General features: G+C 43.3%; 1 protein-coding gene across 1 annotated transcript in view; it reads right to left on the bottom strand.

Moving 5' to 3' along the window:
• Positions 1-19,074, bottom strand: part of chl1a (cell adhesion molecule L1-like a) — a 65,325-nt gene that overhangs the window by 13,811 nt on the left and 32,440 nt on the right. The window contains exons 17-23 of the mRNA XM_079803224.1: positions 18,716-18,913; positions 18,333-18,403; positions 17,690-17,912; positions 9,568-9,683; positions 9,172-9,376; positions 6,849-6,971; positions 6,468-6,641 (exon numbers count right to left, since the gene is read on the bottom strand). Of these exons, the coding sequence (XP_079659350.1) occupies positions 6,468-6,641; positions 6,849-6,971; positions 9,172-9,376; positions 9,568-9,683; positions 17,690-17,912; positions 18,333-18,403; positions 18,716-18,913 (1,110 nt within the window). The remainder of the gene's footprint in view (positions 1-6,467; positions 6,642-6,848; positions 6,972-9,171; positions 9,377-9,567; positions 9,684-17,689; positions 17,913-18,332; positions 18,404-18,715; positions 18,914-19,074) is intronic.

Genomic DNA, 19,074 nt, shown 5'->3' with positions numbered 1-19,074 from the left:
ACCGAAAAATATATTCTCCCCCCGGTCCTCCTCCGGGGGAGGGAGGGGTGCGGACACCTACTCCCTGAGCAGTTCCCCTCTTGCTGGGCTGCCCGTTTCAGGGCCGCTTGCCCTTGTGCTTGCCAGCGGACTTTGCGGGACCCTGGACGGGTTGGGCGCCTCCTTGCGCCCGGCCACCTGCTGCCTGGGTGGAGGCTGCTGCTTGGCTTAGCAGGGGCGGAGGCGGACGCAGGGAGACACCCTCGGCGACAAGCAGATGGAGGTGCTGCGGACAACGACTGGGTGGAGGCAGCAGCTGGTAGTCGTGGCAGGAAGTTTTTTTTATTTTCTTTTTATTATTATTTTTTACCTCCACCTGCTTCTGGGCCACCAAGAACTGCTGGGCACAGTTCTCGATGACGTCGCCGAAGAGGCCAGCCTGACAGACAGGGGCGTTGAGGAACCGAACTTTGTCGGGCTCACGCATATCTGCCAGGTTAGCCCCAGCTTTCTGGACCACTAGTGTGGACATCGCCTGACCCAGGGAGCGTGCAGTGACTTCCGTCACCCGGAGGGTGAGGTCCATCACAACATGCAGTTCCTGCATAACCCCTGGGTCGGGACTACCCTCGTGCATGCAGGACAGAGGGCAGTGAGAGAGGGAAAAAACTTAAACATTATGGCCCTTTTGGCGTTCCATATTTTGGCACCAAATAGTTCCACACTGCTAAGTTTTTCCAATGCACATCCGGGCAGCCACCCCAGAAAGCATGGCTGTCAACTCTGAATCTGATTCAGCATGAGCACACTATTATAGTGGGAAACTCAGCATCATCATTTCCAGCGCATAACAGCCCTCTCTCCGATGCAGCAATTGACATCTGTCCTCCGCCAGAGCCCCAAATGAAACGCTAGGTCCCCCCTTTTTTCAAAAAAGGACCAGCAATCCCATCCGTAAGCTACCAGCAGGCATGTGAGACAATGAGCGTGGCCGTCCGACTTGACGGCACACGGCGCGCTGAACACTCAAGCCTCCAAGAAGAGGCACGGTGAACAAAGCGCCGACGTGGTCATGTTCTCATAAGGGAACATGAACCACCCACGAACAAAGTCTCAGCATGCTTGTGATGCGATAGAGGAGTGGGGGCCCACGGGGAATGTACCCGGCGGGGAAGCCCCACTATAATCCTCAGGCCACCAAGACTTATTAGCCAAAGTAGACCTTTTCCGGTGCACCAGAAAAGGAACTAGATCGGGGAATAAGCAATGGGACTCAACCCCGTTTGAGGTATCACAGTCTCGACCGCGCACCAGAGGACCGAGTGACGCGCTGGGTTGCCGTGGCAACCCCCGCTGTCAGCCGGCGCCAGACGGCACACGGCGCGCTGAACGCTCGAGCCCGAACAACGCGCCGACGTGACCACGTTCTCCTGGGAGAACGCGGATCACCCACGAACGCAATCTCACATGTTTATATGCGAGAGAGATCGTGGCCGTCAAATGAGGACAGGAAACAACCGCATCCAGAAACACACGGTTTGAATGACATCTTGAAAAAGACACAGGGTCAAACCGTGTTGCTCTTTTTAGAAGGAAATGCTCTTTTAGAAGTGCTGAAGCGCTCAGGGAGATGACCGCGGCTCACAGCAGTCCGATTGCAAATCTGCATGTGAGCACTCAAGAACGGAAACGCCCAGCCAACCAACACAGGAACAAGTGTATGTTGCAGCGGCCGCTCGCTGATTCGCGCCGTCACACCAGCACCCAGGTAATAGAGCGATCCTCCTCGAGACTCGTTTAAACACTCTTCGCAGAAACAGCTTGATACAGCAAACCGTTCGGCTCCGAAGTTAAAAGCAATATGCGGTACTCCACTTCTGTGTTTATACCCGCGGTGCGGGGCGGTGCGTGGACCGCATGGCAATACAATTGGCTCGTTTTTAATACACTCTAAGTAGACTGGTCTCTGAAGACAGATCCCAATTCGTCGGTCAGTTCCGACGTACGTCGAACGTGACCGACTGAAAGGGAACAACATAATAGCTCCGCTTTAACATGTTGTCAGTTAATGAAATACAGTTAATTTTTACTGTAAATTTATGTTCAGTCCTATAAAACCTAAAATCACAGCTGCTGGTGTAAATTACAATATATATATATATATATATATATATATATATATATATATATATATATATATATATATATATATATATATATATATATATATATATATATATATATATATATATATATATATATATATATATATATATAATGCAGTGCATATTATAAACCCATTATAGTGAAGTATAATATTTTTTACATTTTGCTTGCTCAAAGGAATGGGAGAACTTTCTTTGAGTGTGCTAATGCACCCACAGAAAGACTATCGCATGTCAGTGATTCCTCTAATGCTGTTCTACGGGCTAAATTTTCTAACTTCTCACCTTTCCTAGTCTTGAAAACCTCTTCAAAAATGCTAGGGACATCAACCCTGCGTGAAGCCTGCAGCCGGACTGTGTACACAGTTCCTGGGCTGAGTCCTTCAATGATGTGGAAACCTTTTGATGTATTTAAAGCCTCTGAAAGCTGCCAGATACCATCACCTGAAGGAACAACCGCATAACCAGATAGCGTCAGGCCACAACCCAGCAGAAAGAGGTGAAATCTATGATAGTGAAAAGCCACACTTTGAAAGGTCAGAAAAAATAAAGGTTAGATTAAAATTGATACTAGGGCTGCAAATAAAAATCCATAAAGAAAATAGTCAAGAATGATTTCTTTAATATTAATTCTACTTTGGTTATTCAATAAAAACTACTGCTTTCAAACTGAGAGCTTTTTTTTGTTGTTTTCTGCACTTTAAATAGTAACATTTATATTTACATGTTTGCAAATTATTATATATCATACATTATACAGACTGATCTGTACATTGATCAAAATGTTTAATATTCACTTGATCTAAGACATAACCAACAGATTAATCAAAATAGTTCTTAGTTGCAGCCCTAGATGATACTTTGCAAAATGCACTTCAAGTACGTTTACAATGTACACACAATTCAATATTGTAAACATTGAATCCTGACAAAGCAGATTGAGGAGTGACATTCTTACGGTGATTCATTATTGAAATATAGAGCTGCGAATCAGACCGTTCTCCACTGGTTCTCCAGCTGATTCTTGCAGAGGTGTCACTTACAAAGGTTGATATGTTGAGAACAACTGAGAGAAATATACAGAGATGAAGATATAGAACAAAAGACAGGAAAACTCTCAAAAGGTTAGTTCCTGCAAAAGAAACCCAGAACACCCACCATAAGGATTGTGTTATATAAAGAAATTAAACATTGTTTAAGTCAACATGAAACAGCTCTTACATAACCAGTGTTGGGTGTAAAGCATTACTAAGTAATTAATTACTGTAGTTGATATAATTTTCCCTTGAAAAAGTGTAATTTCTGTAATTTAATTAGCTACTTCTGGTGTAATTGCATTACATACTATATAGACTATAGAACAATTCTATATTAAACAATAGTGGATTTAAAGGGGTTTTGATGAAATCTGAGAGCTTTCTGACCGACAAAACACAACGACTACTTTCAAGGTCCAGAACGGTAGTAAAGACATAGTTAAAATAGTCCATGTGAATACAGTGGTTCAACTTTAATGTCATAAAGCGACAAAAATACTTTTCGTACACAAAAAAAAGTTTGTTTTTTTGCACACAAAAAGTATTCTCGTCACTTCATAACATTAAGGTTAAACCACTGGAGTCACATGGACGATTGTGATGTCTTTACTTCCTTCCTGGACCTTGAAAGTGGTTGTTGTGTTGCTGTCTATGTGGGGTCAGAAACCTCTCGGATTTCATCAAAAATATCTTGATTTGTTTTTCGTAAGATGAACAAAGGTCTTACAGGGTTGGAACGACATGAGGGTGAGGAATTAATTACAGTATTTTCAGTTTTGGGTGAACTAACCTTTTAATATCACAATTTAATGTCTAATGTTACGTTTTTAATGCAACCTTTTAAATGCTTTGGAAGAACAATTCATGAGATTTTTTTATATTGAAAGAATTAAAAGAGCAGTTTCATGTCTACCCTTGTATTGTTCAACTGGTCGAGGTTGATATGGGATTTAGTAAGTAATTAGTAATAAGTAATCTAATTACACTGTTGACGGTTTTTGATTTCATGTTGACTTTAAATGGAAGTTTCACTCAAGCATGAAAATGTTGAATGTATGAAGGTATGAAAATGATATATAGACGAATGGATGAATACCTAAGGTAGGAAAGGTGGCATTGACAGAAGGAGTGTCTGTATTAGGTGAGGTGAAAGAGAAAGGTTGCCCTGCAAGAGAGAGAGAGTTCAGACCACATGCATGTGAAATACAAATAATAAAATGCAACTAATAATAGAATTGTGCATAGGAAGAAAATAAATGGGCCCATCGAGGAAAATGTCCTGTTTTTTGTGCATTCAGACTATGAGTATACAGCTGGTCTTTACAAAATTAACACTTTTGAATGTTGTGTTCTTGTCAGCAGCTAGACTGTTTTTGTCAGCACTGATAAAGCATGTTTTTGCTGTCTTTAGCAGGGGTTTGGGGATAGTACTACTGGCTCACAGTGCAGCCCTTAAAAGACAAAGCAAACGACAACAGCAATTAAGCTAAAGTATACTTAAACCAGCTGTCACTAAGAGGATTTTTGATGGAATAGTTTGCAGGAATTATTTCCTACATTAATTATGGAGTTATGCAGGGGCTTTTGATACCACAATAATTCTAATTCAAAAACAACAGATGTTTATTTATTTATAACTAACCATTTATGTTGCTAAAATTAGTACAACTGGTGCTATTACTAATGTTTTTCCATGCCGTTATTAGTTAATATAACTAATAACACAGTTAGTTTAAACATAATAATGTAGGGGTTAAATATACTAATTAAGTTTTTAGGTCACAAAAACAGCTACAAATCTGCTGGTACATACTCAACTCAGAAGATGTCACTTCAGATGTTGACAGTTCATCTTAAGAAGACAGAACAGATCAAAAATAATAAATCTAATATATATATATATATATATATATATATATATATATATATATATATATATATATATATATATATATATATATATATATATATATATATATATATATATATATATATATATATATATATATAATTGTTATTATTATAAGTAACTAAACAAAAATATAATCATTTTCTAGAAATTCTAACTGCTTTGACTATCTGACAGATAAGCAAACTTCCTAAAACTTACATTATGGGCCCTATTTTAATGATCAGAGTGCATGATCTGAAGCTCATGGCGCTTAGGGCGTGTCCGAATCCACTTTTGCTAGTTTAACGACGGAAAAAATGGTCGGAGTGGGTACCCAAAAGGGTTGTACCTAGTCTCTTAATGACTCATGGGTGTGTTTTGGGCGTAACTTGCAATAAACCAATCAGAGTCTCATCTCCCATTCCCTTTAAAAGCCAGTCCCTCTTGCACCGTAGCATATTCGCTATTTAAAAGGCGGAATTTGTGAGAAAAAAGACTAAATGCCCATAGGTGAACAGATGGGCGCGAGTGCATTTGCTATTTAAACAACGTGGCGCTGGACGTGAAAATGATAACTGCATCGGGCTGAAACTAGCAACAAACACTTGTGTCGCGCCTGGCGTCGCATTGAGCTGGGTGTATGAGAGGGCCCTAAATCTTCTTTCAGAGATTTCAAAATCACTTCAAGTGTTATGTCCATAGGATGACATGTTTTACTGATAACTTTAATGCAGATGTCAAATGCACAGCAAATATCACATTCTCAAAAACAGCAATTACTAACTAACTACTAAGTTGCAAAATGCTACAAACTACAGTATGTGATACATACAGTTCTCTGGTGAAGTCTCAGCTGAGACTGTGGAAACTTCAGGAAGTGAATTTTCGAACATGGTAACTAGTTCATGAGAAACAAAAGTTGGTTGATAAGAAGACAGATCAGTTTAAAGGAACCCATGGAGTATGAGAATAGAAGCATAGCAAAAAGAAACATGCAATTCATAACTAAATTGTGGCCTACAGAGAAATGCAATAATGGTGATACAAAATCACTTATCCAGTTAGTAAAAATACATCTAGAAGCAAATATTTTTACTAAGGCAACTCATTGATCGGTCAATGCATTGGTCACTAGGCTTTGATAGGCTGTGCAGCACCTAAACAATAATCTAATCCTTCTCCTTTATGCCACAAGATCTTGCCAACAGCAACTTCTTTAGTTCCATAACTGCTGCTTAATCACTTTCGAACACCTTGCGGCTGTGCTAATTAGAACACTAACTTTGCTTGTATCAGATGTTTGTCTCTCAGCATGGGCACTTCAATTTAGATTCTGACACCAGATCCATTATAGCTCCTGGGACTCTGCTTATAGTTGCTTCCGGGCACACTTACATAATTCAGGGACGGTGCTTCCTTCCGCACTGATGGCTGACCCGCAGCCAACTTGCGTACACGCTCTCAGGTAGAAGTTATACCAAATGTCTTCCCGTAGATCATGCAAGACCCATTGTGTTGTATCTGGTGCACTGATGTTCACAGAATTCAGCTCACCCAGAGTCTCATTAACTACAATAACAACATAAAAAAATATGATTGAAAAATATTTTTAAGATTTTGGGGTCAGTGAAGAAGTTTGGGGTCAGTAAATAGATAAATGCAGCCTTGGTGAACTTCTTTTAAAAACATAAAAATGTATTGACCTCAAACTTAGCAATATATAGAATACAGTTAAGCTGGTTTATATCAAATTCACTAAGACTAAGAGTGTCATACCTGTCTGGTATTGCAGCAAGTATCCCGTGAGAAAGCCGTTAGATTCGTGCGGAGGTGCCCACACCAACGTGATAGACTGTTTCTGGAAGTTTGTCGCTTTCAGGATGGGAGGTTTATCAGGAACTGTGGAAAGATGTGGGACGCTACTGGTCAGTATTTAGCTTAAACTTGGAAACTCATTAAAAACTTGCACCACTTTTGTAAATGGTATTTCAGTGCAAAAACCAGCGTCTTTATTCTGCTAAAATAGCATTGCATCGTATTTCGTATTTTCATCGTATTTATGATTATTATGTTCACAGGATTGGGGAGTAATAAAATACATAGTTAGGTATTTAAAATACAAAATTTGAGTAACTGTATTTCATCACAGTTACATTTTAAATGGGTAGTAATCAAGTTCTTTTTTTTTACAGTTACATCCGAAAAGTATTTTAGATTATTCATTTATTTAAAGGAAATGTATGTAAGATTGTGGCCAAAACTGGTACTGCAATCACTTTCAAATTACTGTAACTGAAACTGGGCTGCAACTTCACTTTTAAATGACAATATCCTGACTACTGTTGTCAGTGATATAGGTTTTTGAAATTAACATGATTTCTTAATGTCTAGTGACATAACAGGGCGATTTTATGATTAATTGAAATACATTTCTTACATACAGTTCCTTTAATTTAAACATTAATGTAAACTATAACGGGCAGTTGTAAACAGCAATTGGTGATTCTCAGACTCTGACAGTCTGAAAAAGCATCCTAAGACACATTTCTGCTCATAAGTTTCATACCCCCTGCAGGATATGCAAATATGTAATAATTTTATCAAAATAAGAGGGATCTGGGATCATAAAAATGTCATGTTACTTTTATTTAGTACTGTCCTGAATAAGCTATTTCATATAATAGATGTTTATACTCCACAAGGCAAAATGACTGAATTTATGCAAATTGCCAAATTCTAAATGTCTGTCATTATCTGGAGGATCCAATATACGGTTTTCATGTTTCATGCTAAGTAATTTGTTTAGGTAACTTTTTTCTCGCAATTTCAAGATTATATCTCACAATTCTGACTATTTTTTCCTGAGAATTGAGATATGAATTGTGAGTTATAATCCAATTATGAGGGGGACATTTTTTTTCTCAGATCTGAGACTTTAATAAAAATAAAATAAAAAAACGGTAATTGCAACTTTTTATCTCACAATTCTGACTTTATAACATGCAATTGCATACCTTATTAGATTTACAAATTATTCAAAGTATTTAGATTAAGTTACAAAACTTGTGTAATCTACCGAACAGGGCTTGACATTAACTTTTTTGCTCACCAGCCACTGTGGTTTCCAAAATAACTAGCCACTCAGCATTTTCATTGGCCGCAATTTTGCTGTTTGGACATTACATATTATATGATTAAAGTTGACAATGGCATGCTTAAATTACTTTATTTTGGGTCATTATACTTGATTTAGAAGATTTAAAATCCTTTCAAACTTTCAAATGCAGAGTGACCACCCAAATCAAGACTACATTGTATATCAGATGGTTTGTGCAAGTGGGCAAGGGGTGGGCAATATGAGCATAGGCTAATATGAGAAATGTTATAAACGAGTTATTTTTTGTTAGGCTATATAAAAGAACAAAGAAGCAAATTAGCAAATTACAAAAACAATAGTACATTTAAAAAATATTTCAGATACAGTAGGTTTATGTATACATTTATTTAACATCTGTATTTGTTTGATTAACATTAATGACAGACAGGTTTTTAATTGGTGTGCTGAATGCATGGACGTAGGCTAATATTCTGACACATATCCAGTTATTACCCACCTGTTTACGTACACTTAAGCCATAACCGACTGTGTTCATGCGAGATACTCCACACGATGGACATTTTGACATCTGTGTGCGCGTGTATTTGACTATTCAGGGGCAAGGAGAACTGAGAGAGCACTTCTGTTGTGTGTCATTCAGCGTGATTCCGCCTACCCCGCCTTCACTAACTGCAAGTTAACTGATAAAGAATTGTAATTGAATTGTAATTTTGTGATACGGCGGTCTTGGCATTTCATTTGGCTGTATAGGCTGAAATTATATTCAACCTGCCAAAGTGGCTAGTGGGAGTGGCTACTGGTGTTAATGTCAAGCCCTGCTAACGAAATTCATTACACATTACTTTTAATCTGTAGTGAAATACATTTTAAAAGTAACCTTCCCAACCCTGTAAGTTCAGCAGCATATTTTGGGCCATGTGTGAACAACAAACGCTCAAACCACTGAATTTTAAATCGTGTCTACTGTCAAAGTGTTCTTGCCTCCCTGTGGAGTTGTGAAAGAGATGGGACTGCTGTTGGGCCCATTCCCTCTCCGGTTAAAGACGTTGACAGTCAGGCTATATTCAGAGAATGGCTTCAGCTGCTGCACTATGGTGTGACTCCTGTTTCCAGGGATGGTGAGAGACTGTTTCTCTGAGTGGATTCTCTTAGAGGTCAACAGACTTTGAGTTTGCCACCAGTGCACCTGGCAGAAAAAGACGGGAGGAAGAGGGTGTTGATTAGGAGATATATATACGGATAAGAAACAAAGGGTGCAAAGAGGCAGAGATAGAGAGAAAAAAGCAATAAGGAAACATACAGTGAAGTCTATTAATTGCTATAAACAGCTTGTTTGTTGCTCATTGACCATTTGAGCTGGAAGGGTCAGGAACTCACAGTGTATCCTCCAAGATGGCCCCTTAGGGTGGTTTTGGGCACCGGTGACCAGCTGACCCTCAGCAGTGTAGAGTTCAACACCTCCACAGATACATTATCAGGGGAAGCCAAGGGCACTAAAAAGGATAACAGAAGGCATATCTGTTTAAGGCTACACTTTCACAACTGGTGCAAGGTGGTAATATTTCACAATTTCACACATACATAACCATTTCCTGAAGCAACTAAGACCACAGATGGGGGACTATAATTGGATAACACACTTACTGTTTCCAGAAAGAAAATGCACATGCTAACATAAAGCTATCCACAGAGAAATATGTGGGTACATGGGAAAGGCTCTTTCAGAGATGCAAACTCATCTTAAAAAAAAACAACATGGCTTCATGGGACTTATTGCTTTTATAAAACAGTTACCACACAATACAAATTTTAAAGCCAAAATATATGTATCAATGCAACTTTCATGAAGTAAAATCACTAAAAGTCATCCTTCCGCGGGGAAAAATAGTCCCTGACGGTAACCAACCACTGATCTGTATATACGGTAAATGTTCTCTATATACTGTAGATCAGTGACAGCAACAGAAGTTACATTATTACGTAATTTGATGGCGGCACAGACTGTCTTAATAAATCACTCAATATCGAACAATTTTATATTAAAAGGACTAAAACCTGTTGTGTGAACACGTAAAAAGACACAACTGACAAATAGGGTTGGGAACCGAGAACCGGTTCTTATTCAGAACCGAAACTGATTTTTGAAAAATACCAGAACCGCGCGAAATTCCTAAGTTTCGGTTCCGAAAACGGTTCTGGTGCAATGTGTGTGCGAAGCGCTGGAAGCGTATCCTTTCATAGCGAGTGACAGCCAGTGTTGCCAAGTCCGTGGTTTTCCCGCTTTCCCGTTTTCCACTGTTGCCGCGGGCTGTGTTTCATGTCCGCGGGTTGAAGCGATTGTGCAATTGTGCGGGTTTTGTTGTGAAAACCTGGCAACCCTGGCTCACCTCATCATGAATATTAATTACGTTGCCTGCCGCTTCCAGGAGTGCAACGCAGTTCAGCACTGAAAGCCCTCGCGCTACACATTTACGGTTCCCTTTCGAGGGAACTCGCACTGCATCGGGACGACGCTTTGGGGATGCTCCCTTAGCATCAGCGAATCTGAAACCAGAATGCCAACTAGGCCAATCCGATTGGCGTGCGTGATGACGTCATCGTGACGGCATACCCGGAAGTATAAAAGGGGAGCTGGAACGTAATGGCGGTAGTTATTGCTCTTCAGCAAGCGCTATCTGTCAAACTGTCTGTCTATTTACTGTTGTATTGTCAGTGAAAGTGTGTGTGACTGAAAAATGGAAAAATGTGAAAAAGAGTGTGAGAGAGTTTAAGCAGTGTGTGCATCCTTGCCCTCGCTACATGTCGGGCTCGGATACACACCTGCTGTGTGTGCACTGCCTGGGCGTTCAGCATGCTCGAGCGGCTCTCGAGGGAGCCGCTTGTGAGCATTACAAGAAGTTGACGCTCAGGGTGCTCCGCTCTCGGCTGGCCGTGCTCGATGAGGCCGGCCAGCCTCGTGAGCCCCGTGGATCGGTCCCGCATCCGCCGAGGCGGTGCGGCGAGGCTGGTCATGGGGCTCACGGATGGACTGTCAGCGGGACTGGGACTGCTGAGGCATCTTCCCAGTCTTTATCTGACAGTTCAGATGTTCTCCTTCCCCGTGTGGAAGCCCGCGCTGCGGCTTCTTCCCCCGGGGTGGAGGACCCGATGTGTGAGCGGTCTGATTCTGAGGAATTAGACGTGCTCAGCATCGTGGCAGTCAAAGTTATAAGCACTTCTTAAATATGCAAGATTCCATCTCGCGATTGCAGAAAAAAAAGGCAGCGCGCTTATGGGTCTGCAATTAAAGTGAACACACGCGATCGGTGTGCATGAGATACTGGTTGGCTTAACGGCAAGTCCGTATAGTACGTTAAATCAGTATTGTCTGATATGGCAGCCTGTCATTCAGACCATGTTTCACCGTATTGTGTGACACTGTTTGGCTTTTTTCTCGAGGGATGAAAACCAATTGTATTATGACGGCTTGAACCACGTTGCTGAGGCAACGCGGGGTCTATGAGTCCGTATAATACAAATAAAACAGTGTTGTCTGATTAATTACGGCTACATTTAATTCTGAGGAATTAAATAAAATATAATCTGACTTTGAGGAGTTAGATATTTAGCCTATCATTCAGACTATGTGTTACCTTAATTATGGCTGCATTTAATTCTGAGGAATTAGATTAAAATATTATCTGACTTTGAGGAGTTAGATATATTTTTTATTCAGCCTATTATTCAGATCAGGTTGCACGGGTTTGGTGATTATGATGGCATTTAATTCCGAGGAATTGAGTGTCATGTTATCCGACTTTGATAAGTTGGATACTTTAATTCTGTCACCCAAGCGTGTTTAACTTGTGAACTGGATATTCATCTAAGATGGAGCCCTCCTGAAGTTGATGTCGTTCTCGCCGCCTTGTGGCCTGCGGGACACATCAGTTTCAGGCAATTGCTAATCGCAGTGTCCGCTCTAGTGTTGTGGCCCTGTTGAGCTGCTCCCTTAGATGAGGCCCCTGCCGGCCAGCCCCCTCTCCCGGGTAGGAGCGATCGAGGTCGTCTCCCCTGTGGAGTTTTTCGGGAGTCGATGCTGTGTTCCCGCCGTCTAGTACGCTTCGGGCCACATCGTTTCCCCGTGCACGCGTGCTGCATCAGCCGCCTCTAGCAAGACTTGCGGTGGTCCAGCAAACGCGTACGCACACCGAAAATCTTCCTCGATTTCGTCCTGCCGGTTAGCCGCTTCAGGGGGTCGGGGAGGAGGCTCGGTTGACACCCGAGACCGGCCTCGAGAGGCTGGTTCCCTTAGCAGATTATCTCGGCGCATGGTTATGCCTCCGAATATATCAGCTTGGGGCCTGCGACTGTAGGAAGGGGCATACAGACTGCAGTCCGGTCACCTTCCCCTGAAGTTCAGTGGGGTGGTCTGGACGGCAGTGGTCCCTGGGCAGGTTCGGGTAATGGAACAGGAAGTTCACTCCCTGTTGGTAAGGAGGCCACAGAATGTGCTCCTCCGCCAGACAGGGAGTCCGGGTTCTACAGCCAGTACTTCATAGTTCCTAAGAGGGATGGCGAGTTGCATCCAACTTTAGACCGGAGGTACTTGAATCGTTCTCTGAGGAGATTCAGATTCAAGATGCTTAGCATTTCCTCCATTGTGATTCAGATCCAGTCTGAGGACTGGTCTGTCACGATGGGTCTGAAGAGGACGCATACTTCCCTGTATCCATCCTTCTGTGTCACAGGAAGTTCCTGAGGTTCGCTTTTTGGGGCAAAGCGTACCAATATCGGGTTCTTCCAGGCGGCCTAGCCCTTTGAGACTCTACACGCAGTAGCGTGTTGACGCCTTCTCAGAGAACTGTGTTCCTGGGAGTCGTATGGGATTCTCTACGTTGTGGGCACAATTGTCTCCCGAACGTATCGAGTCCATACGGGCGGTGGTCTCTAAAATGAAGCTAGGCCACAGCATCACTGTGAAGCAGTTTAAGGTCTGCTGGGGCTCATTGCGGCTGCGTCCAACAGAATATCTCTTGGCCTGCTGCATGAGACCCTTACAGTGGTAGCTGGGAATCAAGGGGTTTTCCTCGGGGGGAAAACCATTCTGTATGATCAGGGTAACGCGCAGATGCCTTCGTTCCCTAGTCATATGGAAGAAACCTTGGTTTCTGTCCCAGGGGCCAGTGTTGGGAGCGTTCTGTTGCCGGTAATCCGTTTCAACAGGCGCCTCCTCACTGGCTGGGACGTGGTTATGGGAAGTAAACCAGGTGGCTTTCCTTAAGGGGAAATCCATTCTGTATGATCAGGGTAACGCGCAGTGGCCTTCGTTCCCTAGTCATATGGAAGAAACCTTGGTTTCTGTCCCAAGGGCCAGTGTTGGGAGCGTTCTGTTGCCGGGAATCCGTTTCAACAGACGCCTCCCTCACTGGCTGGGACGTGGTCATGGCGGCCGCTTTGCGAGAGGTCTGTGGGAGACCAGGCATTTCTCCTGGCACATCTACTGCCTGGAAATGCTGGCGGTCTACAAAGCTCTGAGGAGCTTTTTCCCGGACCTCCGCGGCCACCATGTCCTGATTTGGAAGTAAACCAGGTGGCTTTCCTTGAGGGAAAATCCATTCTGTATGATCAGGGTAACGCGCAGTGACCTTCGTTCCCTAGTCATATGGAAGAAACCTTGGTTTCTGTCCCAAGGGCCAGTGTTGGGAGCGTCCTGTTGCCGGAAATCCGTTTCAACAGACGCCTCCCTCACTGGTTGGGGCACGGCAGGGGGGTTTGAGGTTGCGCCCTCTTTGCAGACTGGCGCATCACATCCTCCTGTGGTCCCAAGGGAAACTGTTGTCCATCAGGGCAATGTATGTCCCGGGGGTCCAAAATCAGGGAGCAGACATCCTGCTGAGGCAGGGGCTGAGGCCCGGGGAGTGGCGACTCCACCCAGAGGTGGTGGAGGCCATATGCAAGAGGTTCGGCCCAGTGGAAGTGGATTATTTGCGTCTCGAGAGACGTCCCACTGCCCACTGTGGTTTTTCCTCACGCATCCAGCCTCGCTGGGGTTGGATGCCATGGTTCAGACGTAGCCGAGGCTGTGTCTGTGCGCATTTCCCCCGATTGCTCTGCTTCCGGGAGTCCTGGAGAGGGTCAGGCGACAGGGGGTCAGTCTACTTCTGGTAGCACCCCGTTGGCCGACTCGAGTTTGGTTCTCGGATATCATAGCTCTGCTAACAGGTCAGCCGTGGGAGATTCCTCTGAGGAGGGATCTCCTATATCAGGCGGCGGGTACGATATTTTACCCCCGCCCGGAGATTTGGAACCTATGGGTCTGGCCCCTGAGGGGACCAGGTACATAGAGGCTGGCCTATCGGCGGAGGTGATAGAGACCTTACTCAGCTCCAGGGCTCCGTCTACGAGGAGACTGTACAGCCTCAAGTGGAATGTATTTTCCACTTGGTGCAGAGAACGTGAGGTGGACCCAGTTAACTGCCCAGTGGCTTCAGTGCTGGAGTTCCTCCAAGATCGTTTTTCTGCAGGGCTTACCCCGTCCACACTCAAGGTGTACGTGGCTGCCATTGCGGCTTTCCACACTCCTCTGGGTGATGGGCCTCTGGGTAGGCACCAGCTGGTTGTACAATTCCTCCGTGGGGCTCGGAGGATGAGGCCTGCGGCTCGGCCAGAGTTCCAACCTGGGACCTGGCAGTGGTTCTCGAAGGATTGGCTGAGGCCCCCTTCGAACCATTGGAGTCGGATGGACCAAAGGATCTGACCCTTAAGGTGGCTTTTCTCCTTGCCATTACCTCTCTCAGGAGAGTGGGAGATCTCCAGGCCTTGGCGGTAACGCCGACCTGCCTGGAGTTTGCCCCGGGAGGAGTAAAGGCCATCTTACACCCTAGGCCGGGCTACGTGCCTAAGTTGCCATCAAGGGTGGTCAGGTCATTGGTCCTGCAGGCATTTCATCCTCCGCCTCATGTGACGGCGGAAGAGGGGAGACTTCACCTACTCTGCCCGGTTAGGGCGCTCAGAGTTTATTTGGCGAAGTCTGCACAGTGGAGGAGATCACAACAACTGTTGGTGTGTTTTGGCTCACCTAAGAAGGGATTGCCTGCGTCTACTCAGACAATCAGTAATTGGATTGTCCAGGCGATTACCATGGCCTATCAGGTGCGCAGTTTGCCTTCACCTGTGGCTGTGAGGGCTCATTCCACCAGAGGCATGGCCTCTTCGGTGGCCCTTCTTTCTGGGGTCCCCTTGCAGGATATCTGCGAGGCGGCCGGGTGGGCTACCCCACACACTTTTACCAGGTTTTATAGCCTGGATCTCCCTACGACGCCTGGTGCTAGGGTGCTCCAGTCCTAGCTGTGCCCGGTTTCCGGCTTCACACTAGAGCAGGCGCTACCCTTCGGTGTGGCCTAGTGGGTACTCGTTCCCCAAAGCGTCGTCCCGATGCAGTGCGAGTTCCCTCGAAAGGGAACTGCTCGGGTTATGTATATAACCCTTGTTCCCAGAGAAGGGGAACGAGCACTGCATCCCGACGCCACACCTCGGCGCGCCTGGAGCGCATGCTTCAGAGCAATTACTACCGCCATTACGTTCCAGCTCCCCTTTTATACTTCCGGGTATGCCGTCACGATGACGTCATCACGCACGCCAATCGGATTGGCCTAGTTGGCATTCTGGTTTCAGATTCGCTGATGCTAAGGGAGCATCCCCAAAGCGTCGTCCCGATGCAGTGCTCGTTCCCCTTCTCAGGGAACAAGGGTTATATACATAACCCGAGCAGTTTTGCGTCAGATATTTTCTCGTTGACCACCAGCATGGCGAAGAGAAAGTCACAAGTATGGATTCATTTCCAAAGAATGAATGATAATGAAGCAAAATGTGAAAAGTTAATAACATGCAAAGGAGGCTGCACTAGCAATTTGACAAAACATTTGCTACAGCACAAAGTGCCTTAGGGCTTATAGCCTACCAGATTTATATTGTAAGGCCTATATATATATATATATATATATATATATATATATATATATATATATATATATATATATATATATATATATATATATATATATATATATATATATATATATATATATATATATATATATATATATATGTATGTCAACCGTTGAGTCACCATGGTTTAGGTAAGAGTTTAGGCACAATTACCTTTGTAATGCTGAATTGCAATTTATTATTTACAAGTTCACTGAATAACTGAATTACTATTAAATTAATATACAACTAATTAATAAATATAACTAATAAATATAATTTATAACTTGGTTTTATTCAGAGACAGAGAGATAAAATGTAATAAGACAATTTCAGAGGTGTTCATTTGAAAAACAATGTGTTGCAAGAATGGCTTAATTAATACTGTAATATATGTACAGTACAGGACTTTTTTGACATTGCCAACCTATAAATTAATTTTAGAGCAAGTAATAAACACAAAATGGATTGTTTGAGTTGCGTATTGTGCCTTTTTCCTTTACCACTATTTGTGTAATAATTTTAATGGAACCGGAATCGGAACCGGAATCGTTAGGCGGAACCGAAACCGGAACCGGAACCGGAAAATTTCTCACGATTCCCAACCCTACTGACAAATGAGCACTGTCACTGTCAGGACACAGGAAACCCTCTTTACTGTTAAAAGGAAAAGATATCGCAGCGGGCATTCAATGGATTTTTTATTATGAACGTCGTCGACTGACCTTTGGAATATGCAAAATCTGAATGCAGGTAATACACTCGCATTCTCTCTCTCACACAATAATACAAGCATCAATGAACACTATCAATGAGAACAAACATATGTTTACGTTGCTAAGAGCGTTTGCTAAGGGTGTTGTGCAGTGATACAAAGAACCATTTGGTGAAGCGGTCATAGCCGGTCATTGGCGGTCACGTGTTTTATCATGACTAAAACACAGCTATTGACCAATCAAAATCAAGCACCTGAACTAACCGTTTTATAATGCAAGTTATTGCTCAAACTTTACAACGTTTGCAGTGACGGAGTTCTTATAGAGCAGTATTTATGAATCGCTCTCATCGGTTTTACATTAATCACATTGGATTCAAAAATGACAAAAACAAATGTTGGATTCAAAAAGGACAAAAACAACTTTTTTTTTTTTTTGCTGAAAGGTGACAAGTTTGCATCCCTGCACTTTGCAACAGGAATAACAGGGATAACCTCTTTGATGCAGGAATAATAGGGACAAAATCAACCCAACCTGTTGCATCATCCTCTAGACAATGCCAAATGTCGACTAGAGACAAGGGCAAGAAAAATATGAACATTTAATAAAACAAAAGATAATCACATAAGTGCTTGGCAAAGAATGTGTCTGATCCCTAAAAGCACAATGTAAAAGCTCAGCAGAAATGGCTGATCCTGGTAAAGAGTGGATTAAATCACTCTCCCAACTAATCTCCTATCTTAAGTGTTTATTATTGGCTAATCGTGTAGGTGTCACACGACTGTGAGATGAATGTATTAACGTTCTGTTTCACTCACGGTCTTCCCCGGAATAACCAGTCACCGCTCTGGGTTCTGGTGCCCACCCGTGGTGGTTGAAGGCCTGGATCTTGACCTCGTAGGGGACGAACGTTGGGGTGTCTCGCACCACAAATGAGTGTCTCTTCACCATCTGTTCTTTCCAACTGTCCTCCACACCCAGGAGCCTGTAGCTCAGTTTGTATTCCAGACCGGGACCGTTGTGCTGCACAGGCAAGAGCGGCTGGTGATTAAAGGGAAAAGTGGGTCAGTGCACTGCAAACATTACTGAGCATTTGGAACATTTGAAAAGAGTGGAAGAGTGCGAGAGACATTTGCTGATGGGTTTGCGAAATTTTGCGTGGGATAGTTTCTGGGGTGCCTCGCTTGGCTTTCCTTCAGAATTGCAATCCGAAGGAATTTTGACTCATAAATAGAGCATCAATTGGCTCTAGAATGGAGATTTGATCATATACTTGACTGCCAGTGCAAATTAAGTTGTTATGGCCTTAAAACAACGAGACGCCAGACTTCATAAAAGCTCCAGGAACATTAAGTTCCCAAGCCTCCCTTGTGTGAGGGTGTTTGCCTTTTCTGGCTTCCAAGCCATGCATATATGCATATGCATTAAAATTATTTGACAATGCTGTTTGCATTTTATTACCTCCCAGCTGATGTCCATCTGATGTGGCAGGTGACCCTCAATCTTAATGTTTTCTGGGTTCCTGTCGGGAGCTGTACAAATGTGGATATGAATTATTTAACATCTGTCTCAGTCAATAATACCATTGCCCTCTAACACTGCCAATGTGTATCACACATAATGACGAGCATGCAGTCATTGATAGTCCGAGACAGCGCTCGCTTAAAAGAGCATTAAAATTTATGGAGCTTTTATAGACATCTGTATAATTTTCTTAGGGTAAATCCCCACAAAGACACTGAGACAGGCGCTTCAAACAAGTCCAAGGTGAACCAAGGAGAGCCTAGATGTTGGATGGAAACACGTTACGAAAGCAAGTCTTCAAGGATCACAGGTATCCCTACCACAAGGAGGTGTCTTATATCTTTCGGAGGGCATGCTGGGGCGACTCCTTCCTATAGCATTGGCAGCGATGACTCTGAACTGGTAGTTAATGTGGCCGTAGAGCGTCAAGGGGGCTGAGAACTGGCTGCTATCCACTCGTAGAAGCTCCTTCCACGTCCCTGGGTCCCAGTGGTTCTCTTCATACTGGATGATGAACTCTAGTCATAGAAACAGAGCACAGTGCTCATTAAATATGCAAAGTGCATGCTCTCAATACACTGTGGTGCAGACCCATTGGGAGCCCCCTTAAAATATTGTAGAGCAATGTTTGAGTATGAGCAACGTCCATGAAAACGACTTCTGAGTGAAGAGAAATCTG

The sequence above is a fragment of the Gobio gobio genome, assembly GCF_949357685.1.
Source record: "Gobio gobio genome assembly, chromosome: 21".
In the NCBI taxonomy this organism is placed as follows: Eukaryota; Metazoa; Chordata; class Actinopteri; order Cypriniformes; family Gobionidae; genus Gobio; species Gobio gobio.
This window is presented reverse-complemented; position numbering and strand designations above follow the sequence as displayed.